The sequence below is a fragment of the Telopea speciosissima genome, chromosome 10, assembly GCF_018873765.1.
Source record: "Telopea speciosissima isolate NSW1024214 ecotype Mountain lineage chromosome 10, Tspe_v1, whole genome shotgun sequence".
Taxonomy (NCBI): domain Eukaryota; kingdom Viridiplantae; phylum Streptophyta; class Magnoliopsida; order Proteales; family Proteaceae; genus Telopea; species Telopea speciosissima.
The window spans coordinates 12,519,363-12,545,424 of NC_057925.1; the positions used below are offsets into that span (position 1 = coordinate 12,519,363).

Genomic DNA, 26,062 nt, shown 5'->3' on the forward strand with positions numbered 1-26,062 from the left:
TAATTCTTTTTGCTCACTCAATGGCATCCAATGGTTATCCCTAATCAGGTTTTCCAAAGGATTTCTATCCATTTTAGAGCTTTAAAAGAAGAAGAAGAAGAAGAGAAAAAAGAAATAAAGACAATGGGGAAAAGGGAAAAAAAAATGGAAGAATCAATTTCCCTATCCGATTGGTAATTAATTGAAACCTAGGTCTTTCTGTTGAAAACAATGTGAAACGTTTTGATTTCTAACTTAGGCGTTAGTTGAAGAGCCAAGGCATATGATACCAACAACAAAAAATCCTACAAAAGACTATAATGATTCACTAATGGCCCATTTAATTGTAATTGATATCCAAATTACTAAGATTAAAATCATAATTAACTCAAACGGAACAAAAATGTTTCAGCTTCATTAACAATTACATTAAACTCAATTTTTTTATGGAAACGATGACTTACCACTGTTCGTAGTCCTTACTATAATTCATTTTTCATGGTGAGTGCCAACTCCAAGATAAATATCCTTGATCAGATGTAGCTCTTTGACCACATCACTTATGTCCATTCGATCCCAAGGTGATTCAGTTGAGCAGGCAACTCCAATTCTAATAACTGAAGTAAGGCATTCTTGCACTCTATCCTTTATGTATCTTCGACTTCCAGTGATGTTGGTAACAATTGTTGTTGCCTCTTCTTCAACTTCTTCCATGGAGAGAAGTGATGGGTCAACGACAGGTATCACTCCATCATATAAAGCCATCTCAGCCCAGCAGTGAAGATTAAAGTTATCTTTGAACATTTCATGAGTAGGCCGCTTCCTTGTGAACATCTCTAACAAGAGAATCCCATAACTGTATACATCACCATGCCTTGAAACATCTGCACCTGCACCATACTCTGTAATTCATGTATCTTAGGTTAATACACATATAACTAGTGAGAATAAGAGCAACGCCTATTTGTCTCAATTGGAAGAACAACATGACATGAAAGAATAACTAGAGAGAATAGGAGCAAATTAAGTTTATTGGTCTCAATTAGAAGAATAACATAACATAACATGCAATGAGAAGTTAGGGCATCTTCAAATTCGTTCTTACAGTGCGTATACAAGGAACATAGGCTCCTCTTACATCTATATTTGAGTATCTAAATCCAACAGATCATCTGCTGGCATGATATTCAAGTAATTAACTTGATATCAAGACTTTAATATGGCATGTGGACACATTAATCTTTGTCTACGAAAAATTACAAACCCCTACATAAATGCATTGTTCTTCATAAAACCACATTTTTGTTTCCTTTGACATTCAAGGTATAATTTGGTTTCAATAAGGAAAGATGCAGTCAAAACTTTTGTGTAGAAATACAAAGAATCAAAATATCATCTAAAACACATTCCTTTTTAGCATTTTTATATCATCACATTTCGATTGTTTGAGATATTTTAGGAAAGGGGCTAAAGATATCACAAAATGTATTAGAAGAGAGTAATTATGCCTTAAGGTTTTCGAATGGAATAGTAAGACAAATATTAGATTCATCATACTAAGGTAAGCTCAGTTACAACTTTCGAAAGAAGAGGAAAAATTTATACTAGATTAGTAAAAGAGGTACTTTACCTGGTGCAATGTATCCAATAGACCCCTTTATCCCAATTGAGCTTGTGGGATTTTGAGACCTATTTGTGGCTTCCAAAAGAATTTTTGATATCCCGAAATCACCCAAATGTGCAGTCAAATCACCATCGAGAAGAATATTGCTTGGCTTTAGGTCACAGTGAATAATTTGTGCATGACAATGGTGGTGAAGATAATCCAATACAGTTGCTATATCAATGGAAATATTCAATCTTTGAACAAGGTTTAAATGCTTTTGTTCATCTTGTATACCATCTGCATGTTGATGTAACCACCTCTCCAAATTCCCACCAGGCATGAACTCATATACTAAAGCCTTAAAATCATTGCCTTTGTAATCTATACTTGAGCAAGATGACAAAATTCTTACAAGATTACGATGCCGGATGTTTCTTAGGGATTCACATTCAGCCATGAAACTCTTGGAAGCCCCTCTTTGTCTAATGTTGAGGACCTTTACTGCAACAATAGTTTCCCCATGATTAAGATCTCCTTTATACACAGAACCAAAACTCCCCACTCCAATCAAATTTGCAGAAGAAAATCCATCGGTAGCTTTAAGGAGTTGGGCATAAGAGATCTTAAAATGACGATCCCCTATCAAAAATAAAGTGGATTCTTTCCTTTCTTTTTTTCTCCGGTATATAATGAACAAAAATATCATAAAAATCAAACATAGAGAGCCCCCACAACCACAGACGATGACTATCAGCTTGAAAACACGACGCCTGGCGTGTTCCTTTGACTTTTGAATTTGGCATGCTAGCAAATGAAGTTCTGGTATACCTCCACAAAGCTTATTGTTTCCAATGATTGAAAATGCACTCAAATTTGCAAAGATTCCATCTACTGATACCTCACCCTCCAAATGATTAAATGATAAATTTAGTCTTTGTAAAAACTTAAATGTACCCAAATATTTCGGGATGACACCAGAGAAGTTATTGTTTGAAAGATCGAGATCTTGCAGACCTCTTAGAGAACTAAGAACCAATGATATCGATCCTTGAAATAGGTTAACCTGCATAAAAAGGTATTCTAGGCTTGTACAATCACCAAGGGTGCTAGGGATTTCACCAGACAACATGTTCTCAGAAATATCAAGGTGTTGAAGACTAGTCAGTCGACCCACTTCCGAAGGTAGAGTACCAAAGAAAGAATTTCTACTCAAGTGTAGCTCTATTAATGTGAAAAGATCGAATATCTCTTTGGGGATGATACCATTGAAACTGTTGTGGGAAAGGCCCAATCTTAACAAATATTTGCATTTTCCTATACTTGAAGGTATTTTTCCTTGCAAGTGATTATCATCTAAATAGAGCCCAATCAAGAGTGTCAAGTTTCCAAGAGAAGAAGGGATTGGCCCCATAAATCTGTTTCCGGATAAATAGAGTGCATTTAGCATTTGAAGCTTTCCAATTGAAGTCGGAATACTTCCTGCTAGTAAGTTACTATTTAGACCCAAGTATTGTAAGCTTACAAGGTTCTCGATCCCCACTGGGATGTCTCCAGATATTTGATTGTGTGACAAGTCTAGAATTACCAGTTGGGTCGATAAGTTTGCTATGGAGTTGGGAAGCACACCACCAAACCGATTTTCAGTAAACCCTAAAATTGTCAAACTGCTACAGTTGGTCAATGTGTTGACAAAATTCAGGTCATCAGCCTCTCCACTTCCCAAATGATTGAAGAACAATGTAAGCCGAGCAAGTTTTGGTAGGCCTCCAAAATCAACAGTAACTTTCCCAGTAAAATTGTTTGAGCTAAGTAATAGCGTTTCCAGAATTGACAAATTAGACACAGAAACTGGAATTGGTCCATGAAACTGGTTTCCTGAAACTGAAAACCACTTTAGATTAGGAAGATTGAAGCCTAAGTTTGGTGGAAGACTCCCTTGAAGTTGATTATCTGCGACATCAAAATCACCGAGTAAGGAAAGATTATAGATAGTGGGAGGGATAGTACCAGACAACCTATTTCCAGGAAACGAGAGAAACGTTAATCTTGTCATTTGGCCAAGGGAATCTGGAATACTTCCACTTAGATGATTGGCTGCAGCAGAAAATGTGTCAAGAAATGAAAGATTCCCAATGGAAGGTGGGATCTGTCCTATCAATTTGTTGTAATGGAATGAAAGGAATTGAAGTTTCGACAATGTGCCAAGTTCTACTGGAATTTTCCCCACAATATTGTTATAATTTAAACGGAGTCCTATAAGGTTGGAGCATCGTGATATATTGGGTGGGAATTCCCCTTCAAAAGAATTGTTGTGTAGGAATAAATAACGAAGCCTGAACAGAAAGCTTACTTCACTGGGGATATCTCCATGGAAGCTGTTGTTGAAGAGCGAAATCTCTCGAAGGAAACTGAGATTTCCTATTTCTGGAGCCACGGAACCCACCAACCCATTGGACGATAAACGCAAGGCTCTGACCCTGTTTGGATGCCGGCGACCGCCACATATAACGCCTGGCCACTCGCAATAAGAGACAGAGTCATTCCAAGAGCTCACAACATGAAAGGGATCATTGGTTATATGGGATTTGAAGGCCAACAAGGCTTGCCGATCTGTTCCGTTTGCCAAGCTCATGCAGCTGCTGCTGCTGCTGCTCCAGAGAAGAAGAAGAATGATATTAAAAGTGCAAATGGAAAAAACCACCAAGGAAAAACCCATCTGGGCTATGATGGACTGAAAATTTGGAGGTGTTATAGAGAACTGAGGAGTATACAGTCTCATAAATTGCAATTTATAGTCTCAGTCAATTGCAATTTAGGCATTAAACTATTGAGAAGACAAACCACTTTCTGAGCATTTAATGTGAAAATCCTTAAGAATAATTAATTGATCACCAATTATATATGAAGAAAACAAATTGAGACTTTGAACATCTTATGCAAATTAAAGTCTTTTAAGAAGAAGAAGAAGAAGAGAGTACTTCATAATCGTAATTCATAGGTCGTCTAATTTCATAGGCAATTGACAGAAATAGTCAACAGTAACCGCCTCTTTTGAATGTAAACTTCTTCAATTCTTGGAAAGTTAATAAAATTGAATGATAGTCACAAGAAGATGGACTTGGAAATATATAAAATTAAACCTTGTCAATTCTCAATTGCTGAATAATCAAACCACTTGCTAATAGGGTCTCCATTGGCCGGCCAGGTCGTCTACTTTCATAGGCAATTGACAGAAATAGTCAACAGTAACCGCCTCTTTTGAATGTAAACTTCTTCAAGTCTTGCAAAGTCAATAAAATTGAATGATAGTCACAAGAAGATGGACATAGAAAAATATAAAATTAAACCTTTTTCAATTCTCAATTGCTGAATAATGAAACCACTTGCTAATAGGGTCTCCATTGGCCGGCCAAACCCACCACGTGGACAGAGCTCACTCAAGCATGGTTTAGTTTTTTAAGCATAAAAGTTTCATTTATACGATTACTGATTATTTTTTTATTTGGGTGGGTAGATGGGTGGGGGGAAAAACGCAACCTGATCGCATGGCCCACGTGGCTTCTGATCTACTTATAATAACCCAAATGATTTAAATCAGTTTGATTTTTTAAGTATAAAAGTTCCATTTATACGATTGTTGATCTTTTTTTATTTGGGTGGGAGGTGGGAAAAGAATGCTACCTGATCCCATGGCCCGCGTGGTTTTTGATCTTATAATAACCCAAGTGATTTAAGTCAGTTTGGTTTTTTAAGCATAAAAGTTTCATTCATATGATTATATATCTTTTATTTAAATTGTGTGGGAGGTGGAGAAAGAACACTACCTGATCGCATGGCTGACGTGGCTCCTGATCTTATAATAACCCAAGTGATTTAAATCGGTTTGGTTTTTTAAGCATAAAAGATTCATCCATAAGATTACCGGTCTGTTTTTTATTTGGATGGGGATGGGGAAAGAACGCTACAAGGTCACCTGGCCCGCATGGCTCCTGATCTTATAATAAACCTGTTTCCCCCAAATTTCTTCGGTCTAGAGACCGTTGTTGGATGAGGAAACTATTCCATAAAGTGAATTGAATAAAAGAGTGGGTTCTACCAATGCCTTGGTAATCCAAGGACTTTTCAAATGCAATGCCAAGAAAAGAAGAAAATGGAGAAATCAAATTAATTTACTCTCCAGATACAGCTATGGTAAAATGTTTACAAGCCCTCATTAACGCCCAATGACGCCTCTTTTGAGATGCACCCATCTTGCCATTGAAGGACTATAGAGATCTTCAATTTGACTAAGAACATAGTACTGTTGAAGAGTAACCTCAACAAGTTCTTTCAAGGAAAAGAACAGCAACCATTTACACTTACATTCCTCCTAAAAAAGAAAAGATAAAAGATAAAGATAAATTGCAAATTGTTTGATTGATTTGTGGATCTCCTCTTCATCGCCATCATCACTTATATAGTTTGGCTGGCAATCCCTTGTAGTCATTAGGTGGTTAAGTAACTTCCCATCTCCATCACTTCACATTTGAATTTAAATTTGAACACTTGTAGGTGGTTACGTAACTGCACATAACCTCCTTCACCTTCCCACTTTGTTTTTCAAATTCAAAGGAACCCATTTCATGGCATACTAGGTAGTTTCACAACTACCCACTTATTTGAGAGTTGGTAGTAACCACCTTGCTGATCGTTCGTCAGTCGCTGATTGTTTATCAGTCATTAACCGTTTTCTGACCGTTTTTTATCATTAACCGTTTCTGACCATTTTCGATCATTGATCGTTTTCGATCATTGACTGTTTTCGATTTGACTGCTTCTGGCCGTTTTCAATCACTGACCGTTTTTTGGTCACTTGCTAACAAGTCAATCTTGACATAAATAGATTTCGGTCTATTTGTCTATTGACAGAAATAGACCGAAAATAGGGTGTAAACAATGCCCCCTGCAACCACTGTGGACGATGCTATAAAGTCCATATGTGGTTGCATAAGACTCTTGTTTTCGATCATTGACCGTTTCTGACCGTTTTCGATCATTAATCGTTTTCGGTCTGACTGCTTCTGACTGTTTTCAGTCACTGACCGTTTTTCGATCACTTACTAACAAGTCAGTCTTGACATAAATAGATTTTGGTCTATTTGTCTATTGACCAAAATAGACCAAAAATAGGGTGTAAACAATGCCCCCTGCAACCACTGTGGACGATGCTATAAAGTCCATATGTGGTTGCATAAGACTCTCTGTCCCTATGTGCTCGGTATTTTTTTGATGATTCCGGCTTCAAACAACATCACCATTCATTAATGCACTATCACCATTACCAGCAAGGCTGGTACATAAGACGTGTGCCCCCTTGCCGATGGATTCCAGCTTCATGGTGCTCATTTACAATGGGATTTGCCCCCTGTTGAGCACCTTTCAGTGCCTGATTCAAGATTGGATTCCCTTCATCGGCAATTCTTCTTCTTGGCAATAGGATTCAATTCTGGCTGGTGTCCCACCGGGTGTGCCAAAATGTTTCTCCCAAATTTCTTCGGTCTGGAGACCATTGTTGGATGAGGAAACTATTCCATAAAGTGAATTGAATCAAAGAGTGGGTTCTACCAATGCCTTGGTAATCCAAGGACTTTTCAAATGCAATGCCAAGAAAAGAAGAAAACGGAGAAATCAAATTAATTTACTCTCCAGATACAGCTATGGTAAAATGTTTACAAACCCTCCATTAACGCCCAATGACGCCTCTTTTGAGATGCACCCATCTTGCCACTGAAGGACTGTAGAGATCTTCAATTTGACTAAGAACATAGTACTGTTGAAGAATAACCTCAACAGGTTCTTTTAAGGAAAAGAACAAGAACCATTTACAATTACACTACTCCTAAAAAATAAAAGACAAAAGATAAAGATAAATTGCAAATTGTTTGATTGATTTGTGGATCTCCTCTTCATCGCCATCATCACTTATATAGTTGTGGCTGGCAATCCCTTGGAGTCATTAGGTGGTTAAGTAACTTCCCATCTCCATCACTTCACATTTGAATTTAAATTTGAACACTTGTAGGTGGTTACGTAACTGCACATAACCTCCTTCACTACCTTCCCACTTTGTTTTTCAAATTCAAAGGAACCCATTTAATGGCATACTAGGTAGTTTCACAACTACCCACTTCTTTGAGAGTTGGTTGTAACCACCTTGCTGACCGTTCGTCAGTCGCTGACCGTTTATCGGTCATTGACCGTTTTCTTACCATTTTTGGTCATTGACAATTTCTGACCATTTTTAGTCATTGATCGTTTTCGATCATTGACCATTTTCGATCTGACTGCTTCTGGCCATTTTCAATCACTGACCGTTTTTCGGTCACTTACTAACAAGTCAGTCTTGGCATAAATAGATTTTGGTCTATTTATCTATTGATCGAAATAGATCGAAAATAGGGTGTAAACAATGCCCCCTGCAACCATTGTGGACGATGCTATAAAGTCCATGTGTGGTTACATAAGACTCTCGTTTTTGGTCATTGACCATTTCTGACCGTTTTTAGTCATTAATCATTTTCGGTCTGACTGCTTCTGACTGTTTTCAGTCACTGACCGTTTTTCGGTTACTTACTAACAAGTTAGTCTTGACATAAATAGATTTCGGTCTATTTGTCTATTGACAGAAATAGACCAAAAATAGGATGTAAACAATGCCCCTTGCAACCACTGTGGACGATGCCATAAAGTCCATATGTGGTTGCAAAAGACTCTCTGTCCCTATGTGCTCGGTATCCTTTTGATGATTCCGGCTTCAAACAACATCACCATTCATTCACGCACTATCACCATTACTGGCAAGGCTGGTACATAAGACGTGCCCCCTTACCGATGGATTCCAGCTTCATGGTGCTCATTTACAATGCGATTTGCCCCCTGTTGAGCACCTTTCAGTGCCTGATTCAGGATTGGATTCCCTTCTTTGACAATTCTTCTTCTTAGCAATAGGATTCAATTCTGGCTGGTGTCCCACCGGGTGTGCCAAAATGTTTCCCCCAAATTTCTTCGGTCTGGAGACCATTGTTGGATGAGGAAACTATTCCATAAATTGAATTGAATCAAAGAGTGGGTTCTACCAATGCCTTGGTAATCCAAGGACTTTTCAAATGCAATGCCAAGAAAAGAAGAAAAAGGAGAAATCAAATTAATGTACTCTCCAGATACAACTATGGTAAAATGTTTACAAACCCTCCATTAACACCCAATGACGCCTCTTTTGAGATGCACCCATCTTGCCATTGAAGGACTATAGAGATCTTCAATTTGACTAAGAACATAGTACTGTTGAAGAGTAACCTCAACAGGTTCTTTTAAGGAAAAGAACAGAAACCATTTACAATTACACTACTCCTAAAAAAGAAAAGATAAAAGATAAAGATAAATTGCAAATTGTTTGATTGATTTGTTGATCTCCTCTTCATCGTCATCATCACTTATATAGTTGTGACTGACAATCCCTTGTAGTCATTAGGTAGTTAAGTAACTTCCCATCTCCATAACTTCACATTTGAATTTAAATTTGAACACTTGTAGGTGGTTACGTAACTGCACATAACCTCCTTCACCACCTTCCCACTTTGTTTTTCAAATTCAAAGGAACCCATTTCATGGCATACTAGGTAGTTTCACAACTACCCACTTCTTTGAGAGTTGGTTGTAACCACCTTGCTGACCGTTCGTTAGTCGATGAACTTTTATCGGTCATTGACCATTTTCTAACCGTTTTCGATCATTGGCCTTTTCTGACCATTTTCGGCCATTGATCATTTTCGATCATTGACTATTTTCGATCTGACTACTTCTGACCGTTTTCAATCACTGACCATTTTTCGGTCACTTACTAACAAGTCAGTCTAGACATAAACAATGCCCCCTGCAACCACTGTGGACGATGCTATAAAGTCCATGTGTGGTTGCATAAGACTCTCGTTTTCGGTCATTGCCGTTTCTGACCATTTTCGGTCATTAATCATTTTCGATCTAACTGGTTTCAGTCACTGACACTTTTCCAGTCACTTACTAACTAGTTAGTCTTGACATAAATAGATTTCGGTCTATTTGTCTATTGACGAAAATAGACCAAAAATAGGGTGTAAACAAAACCAAATGGTTTATTTAATCAGAAATATTATGTAAGAGACATACAGAGAGTCCTGATCTTATAGTAACCCAAGGAGGGAAGCTGACAACAGGAGGCAATAGGCTGTAAAAACTCCGAGTGGGCTGCCTGGGCAGCAAAATTGACATTCAAGATGAACCAAGAGTTAAATGATGCCAAACCGCCAATCACTTCTTTGGTGCTACTTTTATTACTTGTCTGAATATAGTCCCAGCCTTTTAACCTATAGATGGAATTTTGGCTTTTTCATATATGGGACTTTATATGACAATGAACTATCAAACCAAACAGCACAAGCAAATGAATAGTCCAAAATATATGACCAAAATGAGCTCCACACACAAGCATGAAGGATCAATCTGTTGGGGAGAAAAATTGCAACAACTCACACACAGGGGAATGTGCACATGGTGCAAATAGCACGGGCATGCCAGAACCTTTGGGCAGGTTCAAACGAGGCCGAAACAGCCTAATCTAACTCCTAACCAAGCAAGTCGGTCTCCCTCTTGCCTAAGTAGCTCTAAGGTCTTTTGGGTTAAGCCAACAATGTAGGTCGTAAAGTGAAAAATACTAATAGATTGCCAATAAAAAGAACTACGCCAATGAACACAAACAGGAATAAACAAGATTGAAACAATGAATGTATATTTCAATCATACCAAATGTGAGCGTGGACTCTGCAAGTACATCTGCGTCACTCCAAATGCATGACCATACATCCTCTCAAGACAAGAAAATGACAAAAACCAGCAAATGACAAAGGAAAGACAAATAAAAACGCAAAGTAAGGTAAAAAATAAAGCTTCTGATTCTTGTCAGGTATGTTTGTGTGTCTTTTCTGGATCAGTCGACCTCCTTATATAGGAGAGGCTTTTCTGCTTATCAGTCTGTACAGTTGTTCCCCACATAATCTACTTCTCTCGGTCCCATATTTTCAGCTTCAACCAGTGCTTGCCATGTGTCCCACCAAGCCTGCATTACTCCTAACCGCTTGCGACCATGGTGGGGTCCACCTTACCCTGCGTTCTCACGTTCCTTGAGCGACGTTTCTCTCCGCTAGTGCCCTCTAAGCATCTGCCACGTGGCTCAGCCTTTGGGTGATAGGATGGGATAGTGTTCCAAGTGATCTATCCCCACACGGCTCGTAGCCTTGCCGCCCATCCTAGATCCTTGGTTTGGCCTGATCTGGACCAACAATTTTTAGGAGCAAACAATGCCCCTCACAACCTTCTTGAGTGGTGCCATGTGGCTCAAACTCATCAGGAGGTTGTGTTATGCAAGGAGACAGAGACGGCAGTCCCCTTTAGTTGACTTCTCACGCCACATCATCTCTGCCTCTTCATCTTCTCAGGTAGTTATCTGGTTTTAATCAGTCCGGCTACTTTTGGATTTCAAAAAACTCCCGCCGTTTTGATTAATGGTGGTTCATGTCCCCACTCCCTTCATATTTAAGGTCTTCGCCTTTTGACGAGCCCTCCAACCTCCTCTAGACTCTTCTCCTTTTGCTCTCAGAAGCTTCTCCCCGCCGGTGTCGCAAGAAACTTGTTGAATCTTCGATGGCCCAAGAAGTGGAGGCCATGCTAGCACAGAAACGCTCGCTTCTTTCTCTCTCCATCCAGGTCGAGGTGCAAATCCCTTTCCCTGAATCTCCATTTGTCAAACTCGACCCTGCCTTCTCCTCCCTTCCTGTTGGCATCTCTAATTTCCCCAAATACAAGATGGAGGAACTCCTCTTTCAATCAGAAGCTCCTCTCGAACTCAGGGATAAAGCCTTCAGGCGCCTATAGCCTCATTATCTCCCTGATTGGAAAACCTGGGTGGATTACGTGGTCTGCGACCTCTCTGAGCTCCTATCCAACCTAGGTGTTCTACACGCTATTAAGCTTTCAAGTACCTTTGTTCCTCTTGACTGTCCCCTGCTCCAGGCTACTCTTCACTTCTGGTCACGGTCCACATACTCCTTCCACTTCTGCTTTGGTATGATGGCCCCAACTCTCCTGGATGTGGGAGCTCTGACCGGCCTCAAGGCCGAAGGAGGGGAGTTCAAAGGTTCGCCCTTGGGTTTGAAAGATGCTCAGGGAACGGAGGTGGATCACGGCCTTAAGCTTACAAAGGCTACGAGTTTAGCTTCTACTTGCAGCACTATCGTAACTCCCATGGTCCAGTCTTAGACCAAGAGCTCACGGCCTTCTTTCTGTTCTAGATTTGCCAATATCTAGCTTGCGTCCGTTCGAACAAGATCTCCAAGACCTATTTATGCCTAGCTAATTCCTTGGCCCAGGGCCATTCACTCGACCTGGCTGTTCTTTACAGCAGTTGCAATGACATTGTTGAGTCCGACTTTGCCCATGCTGGCGGTCCCTTCTGGCTCCTATAGATGTGGCTCTGTGCCTACTTCCAAGACTTGTACACTGTGCCATCACTGCTTCCGGTGCAAACTGTGGCAGGTTTCCTTTTTGCTTCTTCCCCTCACCATGATTTGAGATCTTTGGAGGAGCACCATAATTTCTTCTTTTCTTTCGAGCCCGATCAAGAGGGTGAATTCTTTGTTCCTTTTCGGTTAATGGAAGTGATCCCTCAGTGGCTTTATTTGGCCATTGATCATCCTATGTCTGACCCTGCTGTGTGGGGGAGGTTCCTGGTCTGCCGAGATCTTCATATCGGGGTTACCCTAGAGCCGTCTGGTAACAACACATGCGGCTTTGAAATGTATAACCCTCATTACTGTGCATGTCAATTCGGTCTCTGTCAGGCCATTCCCTGCCCCAATTACTATTTGGTCACTGATTGCAAGTTGGAGCGATTGGTTTATTCAGATGTGGCCAAGATAGCTCGTGCTTCGGTCATGAATGCCTTGGTTCTTTCTTAGTTTTAGCTCCAGTTCTTTATGCCCCAGCCTGTTGCGTCTAAAGAGTTTATAGCCTGGTGGGGCTCATACTTTTCTTCGCTCCTCATGATAAAATATGTGTTTTTTAGCCGTGGTTTTTTCCATGGCTATTGATCCAAAAACTGCGGCAACCTGTAGTTCCCGGGCAGCAACCTTATTTATCTCGGATAAAATGAAAGTCTATTTCCACATGCTTTGTGCGAGCATGGAAGACTGGATGACTAACAAGTAGGTGGCCCCAATATTGTCGCACCACAGTATAGGAATAGCTGTGATAGGGATTCCAAGTTCACCAAACAAGGAACCCAGCCAGGTTAGCACAGCACATGCATCTGCCATGGCCTTGTACTTAAACTCGGTGGACGACAGAGTGAAGGTCTTCTGCTTCTTCGAGGTCCAAGAGATTAAGTTAGGACCCATATAGATAGCATAACCACCTATTGATTTTTGATATGAGCTGTCACTGGCCTAGTCGGCATCAGAGAAAGCCTGTAATTGGGTGCTATTTGATTTGGTAAAAAAGAGCCCATAGGCATGAGTGCCTTTAAGGTACCATAGGATACGTTTCACCATAGTCCAGTGTTCCTCGGTAGGTGCATACATATACTGGCAAACCCGATTGACAGAGAATGAGACATCAGGGTGTGTTAGTGTGATATACTGAAGGGCACCAACAATTTACCGATATAGAGTGGGGTTGGTCATAGGAGCACCCCCTGAATCCGATGCTGGTGACGTGGTAGCCATGGGAGTGGAAACAGGTTTACAATCTGTCATGCCAGCACGCTGTAAGAGATCAGATATGTACCGAGACTGTGACAACAAACGTCCATTTGGATGGTATACTGTCTCGACACCAAGGAAGAAGCTAAGAGGGCCGAGATCTTTAATTGAGAATTCCTTGGGCAGCTTTGAGAGTAAGTCTGTGATATGCGATCCTTGGTTACCTGTAACCAAAATGTCATCAACATAAACCAGGATATAAGTAGTAATGGACCCATGCTGATAAATAAATAGAGATGTATCGGTTTGGGATGACCGAAAACCTAACGAGACCAGGCATTCTGAAAGTCTATGGAACCAAGCCCATGGGGACTGTTTAAGCCCATTGAGCGACTTGTGAAGGTGACACACATGGTTGGGAAAATTGACATCAGTGAACCCTGTGGTTGAGTCATGTACACCACCTCATCAAGCACGCCATGTAAGAAGGCGTTCTGAACGTCCAACTGACGGACCGACCACCCATTAGAAACCGCTAGTGACAGGATGGTTTGAATAGTGGTAGGCTTTATTACTGGGCTGAACGCTTCATTGTAGTCTAAGCCCTATTGTTGGTGAAATCCCTTAGCCACGAGGCGGGCTTTATATCACTCAATGGAGCCATCAGCCTTGCGTTTAACCCTGTAGACCCACTTGCAGCCAACTAGATTCATGGACTCCTGATAAGGCACAAGTGACCATGTTCCATTTTGTAATAAGGCATTAAATTCATCATCCATCGCCTGACGCCAGTGGCGAAACTTATTAGCCTGTGAAAAGAAAGTGGGCTCAAATGTGAGATCAACTGTGGTTGATTTGGTGTGGTAGACATTGGGTTGGGCTATTGTCTTGGGATCGGCATAGAGGTCAAGTAGGGATCGGGTTTTTAGGGGAGGGCTGGAGGAAGGTCCCAAGGGAACCGTAGGGTGGGAAGAGGTGGTAATGGTGGGTGTTGGAGGTGAGGGTGGGTTGGGCATTGGAGGTGTCTCGGGAAGGGGAATAGGGTTGATATGCGGTGGGGGGGTCACAACATTTGGGGCTATGGCCCAAGGAATGGTGGACGTGGGGGGGGGGGGCAGGGGTGGTGATTTTGTGCCTACTGAGAAAATGGAAAAATATCCTCATTAAACCGAACATGATGAGAAATGTAAATACAATGAGTGCGAAGATCCATACAACGGTAACCAACATGTGATGGACTATATCCTAGAAAAACACAAGGAGAAGATCTAGGGTCCATCTTATGGGCATGGTAAGGTCTAAGCCAAGGAAAACATTGACAATCAAAGATACGCAAAAAAGAATAGTCAAGGGCCTGTTGGGTGACCAACTGGTAGGGAGAAATGTTCCCAGTAACAGAAGATGGCATGCGGTTGATTAAATATACCGCAGTCTCAAATGCATAATCCCAATAAATGGAGGGAATAGAAGCATGAGAGAGTAATGTAAGGCCGGTTTCGACAATGTGCTGATGGCATCTTTCAACAGAGCCTTGTTGCTCATGAGTGTGCGGGCAAGACACACGGTGTTGGATGCCATTGGTGGCAAAGAAGGAAGAGAAGGAATGAAATTCACCGCCCCAATTAGTCTGAATGGCCTTGATAGAACGTGAAAATTGGTTTTCTACCAAGGCCTTGAACTTAAGAAAATAGGGGAAAAAATCAGATTTTAATTTTAATGGATAGAACCAAATATGCTTGCTAAAGTCATCAACAAAAATTAAAAAGTAGCGATTGCCTTCAGAAGAGGCATTTGGATGAGGTCCCTATACATCACTAAAAATTAAATCTAAAGGAAAATGACTACGAGAAACTATTTCAGACAAAGATAAACGATGGGCCTTGCCCATTTGACAAGTGGAGCAAAGATGAGGAGTCCGAGGAAGACGCTGATCTGGAACCATGAGACGAAGAGCACGATCATGTGGGTGCCCCCAAACGATGGTGCCAACGATCATAGGAGAAAGCAGACGCCAAGTTTGTAGAAGGAGGAGGAGCAGTGGAAAATGTGTATAAGCCAGCTTTACTGGGTCCAGAAAAAAGAATCTCCTTGATGACCAAATCCTTCACAAGAAAAAAAGAAGCATGAAACTCAAAAAACACACGATTATCATGACAAAATTTTGAATAGAAATTAAAGAGTTAGTGAGGGAGGGGACATGAAGAACATTAGATAATAAAAAAGAACGATTAGAGGAAGGAAGTGAGACAGAACCTATGTTTACAATGGGTAGACCATTACCATTGCCTACTTGCAGTTGATTGGTACCTAGTGAAAGATTACAGATCAGGCGTGGCATGGTGAGTGGCACCTGTATCAGGGATCCATTGGGTGGGAACATGGGGCTATTGGGAAGGGACGGTTGGAGTTGGTGGCTGAGGGATGGCCGGTTGAGGGTTGTGGGTATAGTAGGCCATGGGCTGGTTCGTGGGATGAGTGTAAGTGGAGGGCGATGGGGTAGGGAGGAGAGGTGGTTTTTGATTGGTGGTGGGAGCTTGTTGGCGATAATAGCACGTAGATGCCTGATGGTTGGTGCGGCCACAAATGGTGCAAGGGCTGTGTGCATAAGCATTAAAACGGCCAAAGCTACGTCCAGGAACCGGCCTCTAGAGGCACCACAGCCAGAGGAAGAAGAGCCAGAGCCACGACCTTGCTGTGTGAGATTAGCAGAGGCCGCAGCAAATGGATCAATAGTAGCACATCTCGAGGTGATTAGAGACTCATGACTCATGAGGAGCCCATGTAACTCAGAGTACGTAAGAGGTGGCTGACGATACATCATGGTAGGAAGCAAAGACTGGTACTCCTCGTGTAAAGATCTAAAAATGTGAATATTAAAGTCTTCGTCAGGTAATGGCTTGCCTGCAGCTGCTAGTTCATCAGAGAGTTCCTTTGCCCGATGAAGGAACTGAGAGACTGTTTCATCATGTTTGTGTACTAAATTTTGAAGAGCAAAATTGAGAGCAAGGAGGAGTGGAGTGTTGGGATTGCTGAAAGCTGCCGTGAGGGCATCCCAGATCTCTTTGCTGCTTACTCGGCCCATAGCAAGGGGTAGTGCATCTTTGTCCAGGGAGGTAATAAGAAGACTCATAATGGCAGCGTCTTGAATGCGCCACTTTGCTGCTTTCTCAGGGTCATCGGGGCATGGTTTGTCGCTGGTGACATAGTCATAGAGGCGTTGTCCAATCAGATAAGGAACAACCTGCGTCTTCCAATAGATATAATTCGTGGAGTTGAGCTTAATTGAAAGAAAATGGTGAGCACCCGAACTAGGTGTAGAGGGCACAATGGGAGTTGGGGAGGGGGCGGTTACACCCACAATGGAGCTACCTTGATTATCCATAGAGGCCAAAACGTGGGAGGGGAGAACAAAGATGAGGAAACAAAATTTAGTTTCAGAGAAAGGGTTCGTTTGAGCATTTAGCTCTGAATACCATGTTGAGAATGGATTGATTGTTCATTCACCTTAATTATCTCTACCATAATAGTAGAGTATATATACAGGATTATAATGTGATCTCCTAGGATCTTAGAGAATAATACAAAGTATGGAAACTAGATATTACAGGGGATATTATCACATGTGATAACACTTTGAAAGGTAAGTCTTGGTACCCAAGGTAATGCCACATATGATAACACTGTGAATGGTAAGTTTGTGAAAGGTAAGTCTTCATATCCAAGGATTTGACACATGTGATATTGCTTAAGATAGCAAGCACATGCATGGTAAGTGGAGAGAATATGGAGAGAGAGAGGATCTCTCGGTTGATACCAGTCAATTGTAGATGGGGACTATTACTTTGTATCAAGCCAATGCTTCCTCAAATCCACATTACAATGTCATAGTTATCATAATTTCCCTAGATTCTCTAATGTTGGATGGACCAGAAGCCAAACAATTCATCACAATTAATAGTAAGTACTACAAGATTGGAAGGTGGACTTCAAGGTATAGTAGTACATGTAGAAACTTCGAGTAGGCTGCTTGGGCAGCAAAAGTGACTTCCAAGGGGGTCAAATTCTTATTTTCAAAAAAATTTGTCGTGGGGGGATAAATGATGCCAAGCCAATCACTTCTTTGTTGGTGATTTTATTACCTGTATGAATAGAGTCCCAGTCTTTAATCCATACATGGAATTTCGGCTCCTCTATATGTGAGACTGTATATGACAATGAATTACCAAATATTTGAGTTTAAAATAATACCGCAAGCGTACGGGTCAATCGTAGCTACGGGTCGAACACGAGGAGGTCAACCTTGAATAAATTTCTATTTTTAATTAAGGCGAAGTGTACAACTTACCAAATATAGAAACAACCTATATATGGAAACTACTAATTATGGAAACAAGCAGCTATAGAAGCAACTAAATAATTAAAGATAACAAATTAAAAATAGAAACTAGGGCAACCGCTAAGGGAATGGATGAATTAAAAGCAAGAAAATCACTTGGGAATGGGTTCAACCATGAGAATTAGGGCAGATCAATGACTAGCATATTAGGGCAAAGCATGCATACGGCCTAGGTCTATAAAATATGTGGCACGCACTACAAGAAATCCTATTTTTTCCGACGGTAAGAAATATGGTCCGTAACCAAATATAATTTTCTACGACGGTTAATATAGTAGCGTAGCAGAATATTATTTTCCGCGATGGTTTGTAACTATCCGTCGTGGAAACTCTAATTGGGCAACGGTGTATATTTTCCCCCGTGGAATTGTATTTTTTCCGACGGTTAGAAATATGGTCCGTAGCCAAATATAATTTTCTACGACAGTTAATATAGTAGCATAGCAGAATATTATTTTTCGCGACGGTTTGTGACTATCCGTCGTGGAAACTCTAATTGGGCAACGGTGTGTATTTTCCCCCGTGGAATTGTATTTTTTCCGACGGTTAGAAACATGGTCCGTAGCCAAATATCGTAGCAAAATATTATTTTCCTCGACGGCTCTAAATTATCTGTCATAGAAACTCAAATTAGGCGACGGTGTATATTTTTCCGTCGTGGATTATACATGTATAATGACGATATGTAAAGTTCGTCATGGATTACACATGTATAACGACGGTATAAGTCTTATCGTCGCGATTTTATGATATGTTTAACGACAGTACTAAAGATACCGTCGCCCAATTGCCTTAAATTTTTAGCGGGCTCCTGAGTTTCCAGCTTCCCGCGTTCTTCTATCCCATTCCCTCATGAAACATCTCTCTCTCTCTCTCTCTCTCTCTCTCTAGCCAACCATCTCTACCCCATTCTCGCACGACGGAGAAGAGATCAGCGGTCAAGCGCTAGCTCCTCGGAGTTCTATTCCTCACCATCATCACCAAATCAAAGTGGAAGGCCTCCCTCTGTTGATTTCTAGCCTGCTGTCATTACTGCTGGAGTACCTCCTTTTTTCGATGAGTTTTACATTTTCCGATCTCAAACCTGCCACCAACAATTTTAGTGTTTCAAAAGCCTCTCTCATCGTGAAACCCTAACCTCCAATCGGACTCACATCTCTCATAAACCCCCAATCGGACTCACACCTCTTTGATTCCCTAGCCGCAACCCCTTCTCTACTATCGCCTCCCCCATCTCTGCAACCTTCCCACTCCCTTCTCTACTGTCTGCCTCCCCCCCTCTGAGCAGTTGCCTACGGTGGCAACAGAGTTCTCTCTGCAAGGTTTGTCTCTTTCTCTCTCTCTCTCTCTCTCTCTATTTAAGGTTGAGTGCAATGTTTCCATTTCACGGTTTTGTTGAGCATGTTTTTTTTTTTTTTGGGGGGTTTAAAGCTCTGTATATGTTTAAAGATATAAGTATTTGTACAGCTTAATTTTTTCTGGGTTTAAAGCATTTGTATATCGTTTAAAGCTATAAGCATTTCTGGGTTTAATTCTTACTAGTGTCTAAGAATTGAGTAGATTAGCATTGGTCCATTAGGGGGAATGGCAGAGATGGTTTTGAGCAGAAGGTCTTTACATGGTTTTATTTGTGATTTTGGTTTAAAAACATTAAGCTATGGATGAGGCACTTCCCAAAGTCCTCTATTTCTAAGTTTTTTGTCCTCTTGCTCCACCCGGTTGTTAAATCAAAGTAGGAGGTATCATTAATGCGTGCAATACTTGATTATGGCGTGAGGCTTAATTGTGAAAATACTTGATCCATAACCTGAAAAATAATAATACTAATAATTAAATGAAAATTTGTTCTTCCTTAGCCCCGAAATTAATCAGAATTTGTTTAGAACCTCTTGAACAATCTGTTGCCTCATTATAGAACAGTGCCACTTCAATAATATAATCGGCGCGCATCATTGATGCTTGAAGGCTAGTTACTTAGTAGTAAATGAGCCAAGGGTTCACTATTTCCGATCTCTAATAAAGAAACGAAATCATTGTAGTACAATCTTATATGTTTTACCTGCAGATAGAGATCAAAGTAACAAGCATTCAATTAATGGACAATAATATATAAATATAGTTTGTATTAATCATATATATCTGATCACCTGCCATAGGAGGTGCAATCTCTAATATGATCCTTAATCTTACGATAATACCAAACCGCCCTAGTCCACCTAAAACTCCATAGAAAAGTGCAGAATTTTTCTCTCTGTTGAACAAGTCACAAAATCTCCTCTCTTCCTTCATCATAAAAACTCCAAACAAGTCAAATCTCCAGGTTCATTTATTTAATATAATTCTTTTATTCTAGGTTCAAAAACAACAAAGCGTAATCACCCACAAGGTAGCACTCGCAGACAATTGAAACTATTGATATCCGATAAATCGAACTCGATGGGTGGGGAACCAGTCGAACAGGCCTCTAAGATGGATGAATAACTCCTTTAAGTGTGATTGAGATCCAATGGTTAAATTAGGAAATATAGACATAGTTCTGAAATTAGTAAGTAAGTTCGGAATTAGTAACCGACTAATTTTCAATAGAACTAACTAGTGGATGTGGTTCAACTTCCGGTCAATGGAAGAATACTAGTGGTGGAGGAACTATCCAAATAATCTCAAAGATCTGGGCGATTGAGAAATATAAGGAAGGAGAAGTTTCAGCAATAGAACTCCAAGAAAAGGTCGAACTCACAATATATCAAAGAACACAACTCCAAAGAGGGTTAACGAACAGTTGTAGGGATTGAGCATCACTACAAGAAATATGATTTTTCGCGACGGTAAGAAATATGTTCCGTAGCCAAATATAATTTTCAACGACGGATACCATAGTATGTTTATTTCATGTATATCTCCCTTTTAGAATGTTTTCTCAAGAACCTCTTAATTGCTTCCTAACAAAAACGGCTATGTAATTTGTCTACCTTGTTATACCAACTATGCATGTTGTCTCATTAGACTCCTGTAGTCTCATTGAATGTAGTAACTATTATTTCTTTCAGTATTTCAAAATTGATATAAATTAGAAACATTTAGTACTTCATGTATGGTTGGGGTTTTATAGGATCCCGCTTTGCCTCACCACACCCTATATTGAGATGGATTGGGGCGGTGATGAGTTTTTGTTTGTAATTTAGTGGTGACAGGGTTGGTTTGGTTCAGACTAGGATATGGTGGTACAGAATGACTAGCCACAAATAAACAAGAGAAAAGAAAGAGAAGAATAAGAATACTTACAAGAGGGGGAAAATCGACTTCCAATTACTTACAATACCAATAATTTGTTTCCAATGTTACCGAAATTTGCATAGTCAACATTACCGTAAAGGACCTCAGAATCGAAGTCCATAAGAATCGTGTCAAAAAATCTTGAGAAATGCACCCAAAGCTGTGAACCAATAGCCTCGCTATGGTCTAGAACAACAGTCATCCAATAACCCTCCAAAAGAGCAATATCAAGAAGATCTGTTTGCAACTCTCATCACAACGCATATTACGTGTGAGGAATGGGTTGCTAAAATTACAAGTGAATCCGACAGCTTAGATTGGGAAAAATCAAGAGGTTGTGATGACTAAAATTAGAAATATAAGGTTAGAATCAGAGTAAAAAGCAACTTAATCGAAAAAATAGCAAGCCTTAAAATAGAAATTAAGGAACAAATTAGTATAGTAAATAGAAAGTAGCTGGACAGAATTAGAAACGAAGCCAATAAGGCTCAGTATGGCAATGTTTCTATTCTAAAAATCGATTCTAGGTGGGGGCCTCTTGTCGATCCCTTTTGCCATTTCTAAGGATGTGTTTGAGAGAATTAGAGTTGGATGGAAGGTGTATGGCATAGCTTGTAAAGCTGGTGAACTCCAAATTCCAAGTTCTAACTATCAGTTCATCTCATGTGACCTCTTAGACCCAATTCAAACTACAGAGAAGGTCTCTTTGCTTGAAGATGTAACTCATGTGTATTGGATCACTTGGGCAAGCCAATACCCATTGGATTCCCCTGAGTGTTGTGAACAGAACAAAGCTATGATGTCCAATGCTTTGAATGCTATTCTCCCTAAAGCCAAAGCATTAAAACATGTCTCTCTTCAAACTGGAGGTAAGCACTATCTCTCTCTTACTAGCCCTAGCCCTTCTAATAGTAAACCAATTCTTTACTATGAAGATAGCCCAAGAGTTGATGAAGGTCACATCTTCAACTACATTCTTGAGGATTTGTTGATGGAGAAACTAGAAGGGAAGGTGGCTTGGTCGGTTCACGCACTGGATTGCTTCTTGGGATTTGTAATAGAACTTATTATAACTTCATAGGTGGGCTTTGTGTCTATGCTTCAATATGTAAATATCTTAACCTTCCCTTCTTATTTGGAGGTTCAAAAGAGTGTTGGGAAGAAGTTTATATTGATGGTGCAGATGCACGGCTTGTTGCTGAACAACATATTTGGGCATAAACAAATGAAAATATCTCATCTACTAAAGGTCAAGCATTTAATGTCACGAATGGTCCAAGCTTCACTTGGAAGGATATATGGCCTGCATTTGGAATAAAATTTGGAGTGAAATTGATTGAAGAAGAAATGTTTTCATCGGATTTACGGTTTTCGGAATTCATGACTGATAAGGGAAGTATATGGGAAGAGACTGTGAAGAAGGAAGGTCTGAGACAAACCAAGATGGAAGATCTAGCTAATTGGCCTTTCATGGATATCTTATTCAGATGCTCACACAAGATTTTGCTGTCATCGGAAAAGGCTAATAAGCTTGGTTTCACGATGATGTCCAAAATATAGTTGCAGTCCTAGTAGATGTGGCCCTTACTATTATTAACCTATTTACTAGATCAATAAGAGATCTATTTTTCTGAATAATAGAGACAGTCTTAATTACCAAATTATTATCCAACATAAATGAGCCATTGTGGGTTCAACCATCAAGCTAGGTCCTTGCTAATAAAAGGGTGATTAATTAAGGTGGTCAACTGCTAATATATCTGAATGAAGTAACATGTAACAACACAATAGTTCTGCTATGGATTTGGCATAGGATCCATAGTTGTGAAGGCATCGCCTAGGTGTCCAGGCGCTTTGGTCGCCTAGGCGGGCGCCTTGGACACCTTGTTCGCCTACTTAGTGTCACCTTCAACTTTGGCCCTCTCCACCGCCTTGGGTCGCCTAACCCCCATGACAGCTATGATAGGATCAGGTGGGATTCCTGTTTCATAGCCTTCATCCTTTTTTCTCCGTTGATCAAGTAGATCAGGTTAGTTTTCTTTAAACTTTCTCTACATTGCGCAAGTTAATTCTCCCTTTTATCTTGATTCTACTTGCTTTAATTTCATACTTTTCATTCATCCAAAAAAAAATCATACTTTTCTGCTAATCAGTTTCAGCCTTACTTTACCTTTATTTCTATTCTGTGTACCTTGGTTCTTATCCTCATCTTAGATCTGTTTTAAACCTACAAAAAAGCTATTGATTTCGATCTAAGTCTTTGTTTTTGGTTTTCTTATCTCAAGTTTGATTGCAGACCACTGATAAACCATGCCCAGGAGTTGGATTGGAAAGTCAAGGGATCCAAATTTCCGACTGTCTTCACAATATAAATTAGAAGTCAACAAATTCATAGAGTATGCATTTTCTAGTATTGCAGTAGGAAATCGGATACTATGCCCATGTGTAAATTGCGTAAATCAACTACGCATGACTAGAGATACAATGTTAGAACATTTGATAGTTGATGGAATCGTATGGAGTTACCATGGGGAAGGTTCATCTTCACATACAATTCACCATGTTAACACAGTGGTACATGAGGAAGGTGAAACATATGATGTTACACATACTATGTTAAATGAGATGCGTGGAATAAATACAAATGAAGAAATAGAGGATGGTGTCACCGGTGAGTGTATAGAGGGTGGGAGTACCGTCGGCGATAAATTTGATCGATTGATGGAAGATGCAAAGGAGTTGTATCCAGGATGCGTGAAGCTTACCAGACTGTCCTTCATTCTTCGTATATATCACATAAAATGCCTTTGCAAAATGACCGACAAAGCATTCACAATGCTGTTAGAGTTGTTGTAAGAGGCACTTCCCGAGCCGAATACTTTACCAAAAAATATGTACGAAACAAAGAAGATCATCAAGGACTTGGGGCTTAATTACAACAAGATTGATGCGTGCCCAAATGATTGTATGTTGTATTGGAAGGGACAAGAGAAAGCCACGACTTGCTCCAAATGTGGTACTTCAAGATATACGTCAGTAGATAAGAAAATCCCGGCTAAGACATTACGCCATTTTCCATTGATCCCAAGGTTGCAAAGGTTATACATGTCGTCTAAAACCTCATTTAACATGAGGTGGCACTACGAGGATCGTACAAATGATCAAAGGTTACGACACCCAGCTGATGGGCAAGCATGGAAAGAGTTTGATAAGTTGCATCCTACTTTTAGTGAGGAGCCTCGTAATATTAGACTTGGATTAGCTAGTGATGAATTCAACCCGTTCAAGTCAATGAGTGTAAAGTATAGCATATGGCCTGTTGTTGTGATGCCTTACAATTTGCCACCATGGATGTGCATGAAGCCAAAGTATCTCATGCTTACTTTGCTTATTCCTGGACCACGACAACCTGGCAATGATATAGATATATATTTACAGCCATTGATAGAAGAGTTGAAAGAATTATGGAACACTGGGGTTGTAACTTACGATGCATATAAGAAGGAGAAGTTTAAGCTAAATGCATGTTTGTTATGGACCATTAATGATTTCCCGGCTTATGCGGTATTATCGGGTTGGAGTGCTAAAGGTGTTTTCGCTTGTCCATGCTGCAACAAGAATACTACTTCTCGTTGGCTTAAATGTGGGAGGAAACACTGTTATTTAGGTCATCGTCGATTTCTTCCCCAAGGACATAGATTTCGACGTGATAAAAAGAGCTTTGATGGCTATAAGGAACATGAACTACAACCAAAGCCACTATCGGGTTACGATATTTTGGAGGAGCTGGAAGGTGTTCAGTTTCCTTTATTTGGGAAAGATATTATTGACAAGCATGAGAAGAAGAAGAAGAGGCGAAGGAAGTTAAAACAGCCAAAGCTTCCATTTAATTGAAAGAAGAAGAGTATATTCTTTGAATTGCCATACTGGAGATCTAATCTAATCCGTCACAATTTAGACGTGATGCATATTGAGAAGAACGTATGTGATAGTATCATTGACACATTGTTGGATCTTAAAAAAAAGACAAAGGATAACGTGAAGGCATGTTTAGATCTGAGAGAGATCGAAATACGATCAGTTCTTCACCCAAAGTTTATTGAAGGGAAGGATAAAATATTCATACCTCCAGCATGCTACACAATGTCCACTGCTGACAAAGATTTGTTTTGTTCCGTTTTAAGGGATGTAAAAGTTCCAGATGGCCTTTGCAGTAATATCTCACGGTGTGTGCAAGAATGTAACATATTAGGAATGAAGAGCCATAATTGTCATATCATGATGCAACAACTTCTTCCGGTAGCATTGCGTGGTGTGTTGCCTAAGAATGTTACCATTATATTAATACAATTATGTGCATTTTTTTGGGATTTGTGTAGTAAAGTTGGGAAAGAGGAGGACTTCAAGAGGCTTGGTGAAAGTGTTGGCATAACACTTAGCAATATGGAAAAGCTTTTTCCACCTTCATTCTTTGATATTATGGTTCACTTGATTATTCATTTAGCCCATGAAGCTAGCTTGGCTGGTCCAGTACAATACCGTTGGATGTATCCAATAGAGAGGTTAGTTTGAAATTTTTGGTTTAAAAAGTGAAGCTACTAGTGTAGGTTTCATATTATGATCATTAAATAATGTCATAAATTTATTTGTGTTTAGATTCCTTAAACAACTTAAGGACTACGTGCGCAATCTTAGTCGGCCAGAGGGATCAATATCAGAAGGATACATAGGGGATGAGTGTTTGACTTTCTGCTCTAAATACTTTGAAGGTGTGGAAACAAGGTCGAATAGAGCGATCAGAAATGCAGGTTCAACAGAACTAGAACATCCAATCTCTATTTTCTCAAGAACAGGTAGGCCTGTAGGGAAGTGTGAGATATTACGACTAGACATTCAAGAAAGGGACCAGGCTCATCGGTACGTGCTAAAGAACTATGATGGATTAAATGAATACCGAAAGTAAGTATTACATATCAATGTTCTATTTACAATATATTTATATTTGATTGAACTTTATATTTTATATGTTTATGAGAAAGT

General features: G+C 40.1%; 1 protein-coding gene and 1 pseudogene across 1 annotated transcript; one reads left to right on the forward strand and one right to left on the reverse strand.

The window, feature by feature from the left end:
- Nucleotides 1–445: 445 nt before the first annotated feature.
- Nucleotides 446–11,396, reverse strand: LOC122643274 (probable LRR receptor-like serine/threonine-protein kinase At3g47570). Its single transcript, XM_043836913.1, has 4 exons — nt 11,225–11,396; nt 5,948–5,954; nt 1,610–4,233; nt 446–881 (listed from the first exon to the last, which is right to left on the reverse strand). The coding sequence occupies exons 1-4, from the start codon at nt 11,394–11,396 to the stop codon at nt 469–471; spliced, it is 3,216 nt and encodes a 1,071-aa protein (XP_043692848.1). The 3' UTR covers nt 446–468.
- Nucleotides 11,397–17,180: 5,784 nt separating this feature from the next.
- Nucleotides 17,181–22,582, forward strand: LOC122643275 (annotated as a pseudogene).
- Nucleotides 22,583–26,062: the final 3,480 nt, after the last annotated feature.

Excerpts from the sequence above, each read along its gene's own strand:
- LOC122643274 (XM_043836913.1), bottom strand. The coding sequence starts at position 11,396 with ATGGAGATTCAGGGAAAGGGATTTGCACCTCGACCTGGATGGAGAGAG. Across the intron at positions 882-1,609 it reads TATTGGATACATTGCACCAG|AGTATGGTGCAGGTGCAGAT; the intron begins GTAAAGTACCTC and ends CATGAATTACAG.